The following is an 11,058-nucleotide window of genomic DNA, read 5'->3' on the forward strand; positions in this document are numbered from 1 at the left end:
CTCCAAGTCTAACGAGTTCTTGTTCCAAGACCAAAATATTATTTTATTCTTTTTCTTCCAACCGCTTCACTCTTTCCCTTGTTTTTCTCTGTCTTTATCCCTAAAACCATCCATTTCATCTTTCTTTCTTAATTTCTCCCCAAACTCCCTTCTCTGTCTAGATCTTCATCCCCTTCTCTCCTTTGCCCTTTTCTTCTTCAACCCGCAAGCCGTATTCTTCTTCAGCCCCATTCTTTCCCAGCCCACAAGTGCCCCCTTCTCTCCAGTGGTCGCCTTCTCTAGCAGTTGCCATTATCTTCATTCCTATTAATGTAAGTCTTTCTTCCTTGCTCTTCTCTCCCTCTTCTCTGTGCCATCATTAGGGATCCCTCTTCTCTCCGTTTTCTTTGTACTTCGTTTCAAGTTCCTCTCTCTTTCTCTTAGCTCTGCCTCTTGGCTCTCTCTACTTAGGTTTTTCAAGTTCCCTCATCTTTTTTTTTGTGGTTTTTTTCTAATCTTCTTGTGATCCGATGGTTTTTGTGGTTTTGTGATCTAATGGTTTTTTGGGTCTTTGTGATCTGACTTGCAATTAGTAGAATAGTGGATTTGTAATGTATTTTATAAGATGAATCTACATCAACTGCCCAGCAAAAATGTAATGCATTTGTGGTTTACTGGTGGCAGTTGGTTGTAGAATCTATATGTATATTATTACTTGCAGAGATAGTTGAAATAGAGAAAGAAAAAGATACGACAGAATGTTTGACCGGAAGAGAACACCAAAGATGCGAGTTTGTAACAATTTTTTGTTTTTTGTCTGTTTCTTTTATCTACGGTTTTTTGATTTGAACATTCTGATTTGCGAGTTAAGCAACCCAAAGAACAAGCAAAGCTTTTCAATATAACTAGCCCTTTGCTGTTTTTTATTTTAGCTGTTTTTGTACTTCTTTCTTTCCTTAGTCTTTTTCGCTTCTGTTAGGGTTATTAGCTTCTTTGTATATAGAAAAAATATATCTTCCTTCCCATAGAAATATTATTCTCACAAGAAATTCATTTTTTTCTTTGTTTGCAACCAAAAAGGGTAGGTGGCCCCAACCCATGTTGATTATGGTAGTTTCTGCCTACTAAAAAAAACAGAAAAAGGAATTAAAAGACCTTCATGATCATGTAGTCTTTCTCACTTCCAAACATGCTTTTTTCATTTTTTTTTTTTATTTATCTTACATTGTGTCGCTTTGTGAGTTGAAGCACATTCCAAATGCTCTTCTAATTATAAACACTTGAGATCAAGCATGTTGTAAAAGGCGTAAACCAGCAGAGTTGCCAGGAGCTAAGATTTTTTATCCTTATACTTGTAAAAGTTATTCTAATGATTCATGGACAATTGAATGTATGAAATTTCAATGGTGGAAACTAGTTTGCAGTAGCCCCTGTTATGAAACTTTAGTTGGTATGATTTTCATTTTCACTCATTTGTTGTAGAAATTTTATACATTGTTTTGTGGTCTGGATCAATAATCTTTGGCATGTGAGTGGTCTTTATATATGCTAAAAGGCACTATGTTGAAGTGTTGATAATATATCTAAGTAAGGAGCCAGAGCAAAAAGTTTTAATACAATGATTAGGCGATTTTCTCAACTATTATATATATAGTTTGGACCCATTTTGCCTTAGTGGATTTTCTTTCTTTTTTCTTAATTTGTTTTCTATTTCACATATTTTGCTGACCCATATTGCCCTAGAGGAAGTGGGACTGTGCGGTCTAGTTTCCACAGTCTACTGCAATACATGGGTGCTGCAGCCTGTAGATGCAAGAACCCAAACGCTCATCTTTTCTCCTTTCATTCATCTTCATCCATCCAAAACTACTTGACCTAGCCATTTATTTTATATACCAAAACTACATCTTTATTTTCATCTTTATTTTATATGAGCTAATCCATCATATTGTTATTGTCGTTTTTCTCATTTGCTACTGCAAAGTCTACTCCAAGTTGGCTGGTTCATGTTGGAAGTTTCATTTTGACCAGAATAGAAAAGTAAACATGCGCATGCATGAAGGTTAGTTTATGCTGATTTTTATGTCTTGTGGGTTTTCTGGTGCGAATGCAGTACTGTGTTTTATGGGCAGTACAAGTGCATAGGACCAGGAGCTAGCTTTAGCAGGGAGAGTGTCATGGTCCAGAGAACTTACTAACAAGGAAGCCAAGCCTTTCATTTCACTTAGCTTCTTTGATGGGTCTGGATGGATTAAGTTGTAATTAATCCACAATTTTTGTCTTTCTTTTTTTACAATTATTGATCATCTTTGTAAAAGCCTTGATATTTTTTTTTTTTAGAAATGGAAATAATAGATAGTATTTGTATATAGTTTTGATAAGTAGTTTTTGTACATATCTAAAATCTATTACGTTGAAAAGATTTTTAGAATATGGATTTCTGGAATGGAGTGGTAGCTGGTAGGTAGTCCCTAGGTGCGGGACCACCGAGAGAGAGAGAGAGATATTCGAATGATTTGGGTCGGGTCTAATTTGGGTCTCGGGTCGGATCGGTTTGGCGCCCTTTTGTGGTTGGGTTGAGTCGGATCGGCCCCAGACCCGTTGTATTTTAATTGGTGTGCAGGCTTAGTTGGTATGTAATTTTGTGGATTGTTAGTATGTAATCTGAATAAATGTTGGTATGTTTGTATATGTGATTATTGGGTGAATGGTGGGTAAAATATATTTATTGAATAATTAGGAAAAATAGTTGAAAAATAATAATTTTATTTTTTAATAAAGTTATTAATTAATATATGAAGTGTATTTGTAAAATATTAAAAAAATTATCAAATATATTTAAAATAAATAATATTATATTATTATTTAGACTTTAAGATAGTCCAATATGAACTAATCTATCTATAAATTCATATTATGGTTAAAAGACTATATTGAAGTTCCATTTTAGACCTGGCAATGACTAAGCAATTGCCAATATTCTTAGAAAGTTTAATTGCATGCGCTTCTATTATTTTTCTATTTTTTAGTCAACTTTTTGTCCCCTAGTTGACCTATAGGCATTAGGTTGATATGAACTAATTTCCTCAATATTTTATGTTATATTAGGTTAAATTGGTAAAATTAATTTCCCTTTTAATATGGATTCTAATGCATATACTTTTTAATTATTAATTAATTCCTTATTTTGAGTGAAATGATCTCTATATTGAATTCTCATAAGAATGTATAATATATGAATAATGATTTGTATAAGTTTCAAGTATATAAATCTTATGCAGGCTCTTTACAAAAAAGTAGATCTACCATGAAAAGGAAATACTACTCCTACTGAGACATCCCACTAAGAGTGGGTCTCGACTAATTTTTATTACTTAATAATTCATGATGTGTTTTTTAATAATTTTGTGATTTAAAGAAAATATTTAAGGAGATTAAAAAAATTAATAAAGAAAAAACCTTTGGTGGCGATGGGGAGAGTATTCTTCGGTAGGAATGTCGGTGGTTGTTGTGCTGCCCCATAAAAAAGTGTAAGAATATAACCCTTATTTTTCACTTTTTGACAAAAAAAAAAAAATTGAAGCTAGCATATTTAAGACTTTGTACCTAATATTACTTAACTGTGTATGTGTATTATTTGTTTAGTATTGTATAAAGACAATTCACCTACACCAATACTAACAATCCCTACGCTATACAAATGTAATATGTGCAATATATATACACACACACACATGCCATAATTAATTTACATCATTGACGTTTCAAGCTCCCTTAATTAATTAATAGAAGGATTTCATAATGGATTTTTAACATTATTAAGGATTTTTCTATACTATGTTTATATGTTAAGCATTATTGAATTAAGAGAAAAGTTATTTGTAACTGTGAATTGTACAACTGTCACGTAATTGTTTTGAAAAAAAGTAAATAAAACATTCGATTCACATAAAAAAAATTAATTTTGTAATAGAGAAATACTACTCGTTATTATCACACCATACACTAATATATAATTTGTTATTTTTATCATTATATTTAAACATATATATTTATATATCAATATGTGTATTTAAATAGAATGATAAAAATAAAAAATTATATGTTTGACGTATGGTGTAGAGAATGATTAGTTGATTTTGTTTTATAATATATCATTTATAATGTGAATAAACTCATTTTAATATAAACTACTATTTTCATAAAAAATAATAGGTCATAAATAAATTTTTTTTTTTAACGAATGTTCAACCCTATGTTAAAGAGATTGTTGTTTGATGGACTCTTAGATTATATTTAAATAATGAATTGATTTCAGATATTCTGTAAATAGTAATAAAAATATAATACTAAAATATTAAATAGGAGTAAAATATTATCATAATACTCTGGTATTCAAACTAATCCTTAATTTTGTTTATACCCGTTTTAAACTATGTTGCTTCAGGATTTGGAACTGAGGCTTTTTTAGCTTATTGGGCTGCCAAGCTCTTGATTTAGTTGGGCAAATTTTTTTTTTGAGTAATTTTACATATAATTATAAAATATATAAATGTCGTGTAATCGTTTTGGAAAATAGTATAAGCATGTCTATTAATAGAGTTTTGCTATGTACAAACAAAGTCACGTACTAATATGCGTACCAATACTGATTCATTCATATTCAAAATTTAAATTAGTACTGTTTTTAATCAAATATATTTTTTGATCAATCACATTAAATTAGTGTATATATTAATACGCATTATGCTTGTAACTAAAATTTTTTCCATAGATATAAGCATCGTCCTCTATAATCCTACTTTGGCATTTGGCTTACTTAGCATGGAAGGTAAAAGAGAATTTATTTAGAGATGATTTTCCTCGTTTTCTCACCATAGCAGGGAGGTTTCTGCGTAGAAAAAAACCTTAACGTGTTGGCTTACTTAACACGTTTCAGCCAACACGTTAACGCGTTGATCCTCAATAACTGATCAAAAGCTGAGGATGCAATGGTGACTATGTCCAAGGTTTTGATTTGTGTTGACTATTTTGTTGAGGCTTGGAAACATAATCTCAATCAAAGTTCTTTGTTTTTTTTTTTTTCCTTTTTTCTGTTTTCTTTTTTTTTTTTTTTTTTTTTTTTTTTTTTTTGGGATTCCATTTCTATAACCAATTTGGTTTAAAATCCATTTGAATATTTAAAATATCTCAATATATCTATAAATAGTAATAAAATAATTTGAATAAAAATATTATAAAGTTAAATAATTCATATAATTTTTAATATTATATTTACTTTAAAATTTATAAAAATAGTATTGTTTTTTATATTTTGTTTAAAAGTTTGGTAAATTTGTAATTATAAGGTAATGTTTAGATAAAAAAGTTGAAATTGAAAAGCATTTTATATTTGAATGACATTTAGGAAGAAAATATATGAGAAGATTTGAGAATACTTAAGAACATTTGTGTTGCCAAATGGACTCTGTTGGAACCAAATATTTCCATACTGACGTATCATTTTGAAACTAATAATATATATATATATATATCTATATGAGATTTGTACTTCATAAAAATAAAGAATCATTATTATCTATCAACTTGAAAATTAATTTAGCATTATTTGCCAACCTAAAAAATATATAATGCATCATTAAAAAATATATGAAATTCATATACTTCATAAAATCTCCTTTTCAATATAATTGAAACACAAATGAAGAACATTTATTAATCCTTCGTGATGAGTCTTAAATATTTTGGACATTAAGAGCTAATATTTATTAATACAAAAAAAAAAAGAAAAAAAAAAAGAGAGAGATCACATGACCAAAACAATAAATTTAATAAGCAAGGGACATGTCAATGAAGTTATAAACTTATGTTTATTGCTTAACATTTGCTTTTTATAAAGGGGGTGAGGGGTTCGAATCCAGGTTTTTCATTTGGAAAACGACTATATGTCATTAGTTCATTAAACTTTTGGCTATTGCTTAACATATTTAATAATGAACTAATTATTAAATACCAAGTTTTTAATAGTTTATATTTTGAATTGGACTTCACCAACTATTTTGAAATGTATTCTCATTTCAGAATTAATAGCATTATTTCCACCAATTTATATTAGTATGGGTGATGTGGTGAACTGACATTCAAAGAACTCCAATGATTTCACAGCTATTATAAGGTGAACCGTATGGCTCGGATTGGGAAAGAAACGGCTCATAAGCTAAGCAAATGATAAGAGGATGTGGTAGGAATCATTTCCGGAGCAAAATTAACTGTGGATGGAGTTTCTGGAAATTGTTTGAACAAGTAATCTCTTTCTATTAAAAAAAATGATATATTAAGCAATAATTTTGAATTATACAATGTAATATAATCCACACCATCACAGTCTTTGAGCTAAATCATGTTTAGCTGCTCACAAGCCTCTAGTTTAATTGTTTTCCCAAGTATGTATACAAGCCATTCACAAGCACTCAAGTTTAATTGTGCACAACATGAGGATCTAGCCCCATTTGCTTCCTTGTTTTACCAACAAAGAGATCCCTGGACTTGATCATGCCAGGAACAATTCCAATAATCGTTGTGAGAGGGAATTGTGCCACCGCGTCTTGCCTTCCAAGTGAAACAATTGCCTTCACAGATCTAGGCTCATAGATTGCCATTTTGCTTTCTTTTCCTCCAGTCATCAATAGCTTCAAGTTCTTTGCAGCCACAAGAGCATGTTTTTGTGCCAAATGTCCTTGTTTGATTTCCTACAATACCAATTTTCATGGAACATTAGCACATAAGATTTAGTAGCAAACTTCAGAAGATTGAAAATGGCATGATGATGCTTGACTTATTGCCTCATTGGAAGATCCGTTTGCTTAATGCATACAAACTTCAGAAGATAAATGCACGTTGAATTATCTATATTCTGGGATGACACTTCGTTTTCTTTCCTTGCTTTTCTGAGATTAAACATCTAACTTTTTTCCCCTTATATTTGTTATAAAAACATCGAATAGAATGAATTATATTGCACGAGTTGCTGGAAAGAACGCATCTAAATTAGGTATCATAATCCTATGGCAAATAGCTGAATGGACCAAAACAGAGTACTATAACAGCTAGAGCTGTGAGAAAATGAAATAATTCAAACTTGATAGCCAAATGAAATAATTATTTGGCTTTCATGTTTGTGGCAAAACTAGTTTGAGCCCAGAACGGCAAGAATTGTAGAAAATAAACGATACCAGCAACTGAACAAACCCAAATAATTTACATTGTGACAATTTGCACTTACCCGAATATCAGTAATATCTCCAATTGCAAATATGTTCTTTCGACCTTTGACTCTCAAATTCTCATCAACCATCAACCTCCCGTACTTATCCAAGTTATTTTTCAACACAGTTTCCTTGAGCCATGCTGAACCCGGTGGTGTCCCCGTGCACAGAAAATGGCAATCTGCTCTGAAAATTTCTCCAGCTGAAGTTTGATAAGTTTTGCTTTCATCTGAAAGAGAATTCGAATCCACTCTTTGCTCCAATTTCACTTCGACTTTCTTTGATTTCAACCAATGCAAGGACTTTTCTGAAGCTTTTGGTCCAATGAATTCTAGCAACCTTGAACCATTATGCACCAGAGTAACGGCCTTGTCTGGAAAATCAACTGCAATTTCTCCAGCAAGTTCAACACCAGTGGGGCCTCCTCCGACAATTAAAATGGAACGAGCTGAATTTATCTTTTGATATTCTGCTATTGCAAACATTATATCATTAAAACAGGTAGTGTCCAAGTAATGTACAGATATTCCTTTTCTCAACACAATTTTCAAAGAAGTTGCTAAATATTATTCATCTATGATGATATTTATCAACTGTCTTGCATCCTAATTGTACTCCTCTTTGCAGAGGATGGAGATTCCAAGCCATTATGGCTGGAGATGTGTAGGTCAGAGTAAAAAACAAACAGAGGAAGGACAAGAACACGTGCCATGAGTAATAGGTTCTAGCCAAAACCTCTACTCAGACATTTACACCATCAAGAGAAAGTATTTAATTGAACAACTTTTGATTTCCAAGCATATTGCTTCTATACTACCATAACGCAGCCACCATCAAAACAGAGAAAAACTCCCAATTGTATCAGTAGTCGGTGTGGCAGTGTAAACAAAAAATGAAGAGAATGATTCGGTTCCTATATAGTTTCACCTGCTTTGTATTGATCAAGTCTCTCGGTTCTAGATTTTGGGACATAATTGGCATGGCCAGTGGCAACGACGAGGAAATCATAGGGAATGAGACGGCCTTGTGCAGTCAAAACTTGGGTTTCAGTGATATCGATGGCAGTGGAGGTAACAATGCGGCCATTGGTGAAGTAATCTCTATGGTTGATCACCGACCTTTCAGCGAAGGATGGCTCCACCATGGCTCTCAAGCTCGCCCACGGAATCTCAAAATATTCCTTCCTGATTTCAATTTGTATTTCCATCACCACCAAATTAAATTATGCCAAAAAAAAAAAAAAAGAAGTGATGGAAGAGAAAGAGAGAGCGCACGGATCAATGAGGGTGACATCGGCGTGGAATTGGAGGGATTTAGCAAGGAGAGAACCAGCCACGCCTCCTCCGATGACGACCAACCTCCTCCTCTGCGCTTCAATGTCTTGCCCCTCCATGGTTTTTGCTTCTCTATCTTCTTCGATCGCAAGACTTGACGATTTCGGGCGCAGACTTGTCAAGGTCAGCAGGAGGAGCAGGAAGACGGGGTATTGGCAGTTGGTACGTTACTATTATCATTTATCAAGGAGTGGCTCTACAGCCACCAATATGGGATCCAAATTTGGCTCGCCCTAAATGTATTTCATTTTTTTTATATGTATTTTTTTATATAAATTATATATATATATATATATTTAAAAATTTCATAACATTATTATAAAAATACTTTCTTAATCACTATCTTAAAAAAAGAGCGAAAAAAAAACTGCATCGGGACGATGGGACAAACTATCGAGACCCAACTTCGTAGGTTTAACATTTTTGATCAAAAAATTGCTCAAAGTTCCTCCGATATAAATTAATTATTTTATTCTAAATTGGTGGGGATTACATATAATTTATATTATTTAAAAAGTAATAATTTAATTTATAAAATTTTAATTTTAATTTTTTTTAAATTAAATTATATCATATAAGCGGTCTAGAGATTTTAAAATGATGGTACTCATATAATTTATATAAAAAAAATGAATTTTAGACTAAAAGAAGTAAGGCTATTCATGGTTCTTTTTAGCAAATTTTTATACCATCTTATGATGCAATATTAAATAATTAAAAAATATATTTTGTATTTCATACCATGTCAAAAGATGTTAAGATGGTAGTGATAAAAATGATGATATATAGAATATTTTAAAAAATAAGTACAAAAATAATTAATATTAAATACAGTTATAAGATATGCAAGCCCCACATGATCTCTTTAAAAACAAGTGAGACCGTAATGAAAAAGTGAATTTTTTTACATCAATTTTAGAAATTTAATTTCTATATCCTGGTATTACTTATTTTGAGTTTTAATTTTTAATTTTTATGTTTTAAAATACTTTTAATTATTTTTCTATGTGGCAGGCCATGTCAACATAATTAAACCTTTACTAACATATTTTTAAGGAGGGATCAATTTAATCAATATAAAATTTTGAAGAAAATCTTTAAAGGTATTTTATTAGATTTTGAGAAAGAGAAAAAAAAATTAAATAAAAATATTATAAATTTAAAAAATGTTTGATTATAATTTTTTTAATATTATTTTTATTTTGAAATTTGAAAAAGTAGTATTCTTTTTTTGTGTTTTATTTGAAAGTCTCGAAAAATTATAATGATGAGATAAAAAAGTTAAAAATTTAAAATTAAAAGATGTTTTGTATTTGATTCATGTTTTGGAAGAAAATATCTCAGAATACTGAGAACATTTGTGTTTCCAAACGAATCCTAAAGTGATAGCCAAATACAAGAAATAAATTTGTTTTCACCTATAATATTTACTGAAAAAGGTTTTAACCAGTGTTTTAAATTTCATACCGTATCGGCCACTGGTCTGGTATAGAAATTTTACCTGTTTTGTATTGGTCCAAATACCGGCCTACATACTGGCCTGTATTTCAGCCTTTACTTTTTTTTTTTTCATTTTTTCAAACTACAAGCTCATTTTTTTATCCCCAATTCACACTAGATTATTTATAATTTATATATAAATGTATTTATGTATAATTTATTCATATATAGACTATTATTTTGGAATATAATTAATATATATTTATATATATAATTTATTCAAATATCGACTATCCTGAAACGATACCGGTACCGAAATATTTCATTTCAGTGCCTTGACCGGTACGGCATCTAGTACGGTATTCAAAATATTGGTTTTAACATCTTTGTAATTCTCTTGGAGTCATCCTCAGCATTAACCAATCATGTTTCTTAAATAATGTAAACAGAGTGTAGGAAGAATTTTGGGGCAATTAGACATGTCATGCTTTGCCAAAGTAAAGATTCAAAACCTTTTGTAGTTTTGATAAAAATAGCTCCTTATTGTAATAAGAAAGGTTGACTTAGTCCCTTCTACTTATAAAAACTATTGGGGGAACTTTTCCAAAAGTATGAGCCCAGATGGATAGTGAGACCATGTCCATAACTAGGTCGAAGCCCACTAGACCTCTCGACAGCCTGCCCAGAACACTCTTAGCCCTACCAAGCATGGATCGAGGTGTCGGGTCAAGCTGGCCGAAACGTATAGAACCTTCTCCCATTTTCAGACAGGGATGGGAGAATGCGCTATCCTGATAGGACTCTACACTCTGGCTCCATACTGCCATGCCACATTTATTGCCTATGCTAGAAAGCTACGCCGTATTAAATGAACCCTGCCAAGAAGCGTCCCTGAGCTTGGTGGTCACAAGGCATGAGTCGCTGATCCCAAACGTAGGTATAAAGGTAGCCTTCCAAACACCAGAGGGGGAGGTCAGTAATCTAGATTTCATAACTATTTTAATCATGTCCTTAACTCAAGGCTAACTTAAGCATTTGAG

At 31.5% G+C, this 11,058-nt stretch overlaps 1 protein-coding gene and 1 long non-coding RNA gene across 3 annotated transcripts; one reads left to right on the forward strand and one right to left on the reverse strand.

The window, feature by feature from the left end:
* Nucleotides 1–69: 69 nt before the first annotated feature.
* LOC122293460 lies at nt 70–2,670 on the forward strand. Of its 2 annotated transcripts, none has more exons than XR_006237286.1 (2): nt 70–311; nt 1,964–2,670. It is a non-coding gene; the product is annotated as an uncharacterized LOC122293460 (long non-coding RNA). The 2 variants fall into 2 exon arrangements; XR_006237285.1 differs by having other exon boundaries at nt 2,093–2,670.
* A 3,620-nt stretch (nt 2,671–6,290) lies between these two features.
* On the reverse strand, nt 6,291–8,764 carry LOC122293270 (apoptosis-inducing factor homolog B-like). The gene is made up of 4 exons (XM_043101793.1): nt 8,519–8,764; nt 8,172–8,428; nt 7,262–7,713; nt 6,291–6,728 (listed from the first exon to the last, which is right to left on the reverse strand). Exons 1-4 carry the CDS (start codon nt 8,635–8,637, stop codon nt 6,456–6,458), a joined length of 1,101 nt encoding a protein of 366 aa, XP_042957727.1. The 5' UTR covers nt 8,638–8,764; the 3' UTR covers nt 6,291–6,455.
* Between the last annotated feature and the right edge of the window lie 2,294 nt (nt 8,765–11,058).

This window comes from Carya illinoinensis, chromosome 14 (genome assembly GCF_018687715.1).
Source record: "Carya illinoinensis cultivar Pawnee chromosome 14, C.illinoinensisPawnee_v1, whole genome shotgun sequence".
Taxonomy (NCBI): domain Eukaryota; kingdom Viridiplantae; phylum Streptophyta; class Magnoliopsida; order Fagales; family Juglandaceae; genus Carya; species Carya illinoinensis.

Coding starts and splice junctions, on each gene's coding strand:
- LOC122293270 (XM_043101793.1), bottom strand. CDS start 8,637: ATGGAGGGGCAAGACATTGAAGCGCAGAGGAGGAGGTTGGTCGTCATC. Junction 8,429..8,518: donor GATGTCACCCTCATTGATCC/GTGCGCTCTCTC, acceptor AATTGAAATCAG/GAAGGAATATTTTGAGATTC. Junction 7,714..8,171: donor ACTTGATCAATACAAAGCAG/GTGAAACTATAT, acceptor TTGCAATAGCAG/AATATCAAAAGATAAATTCA.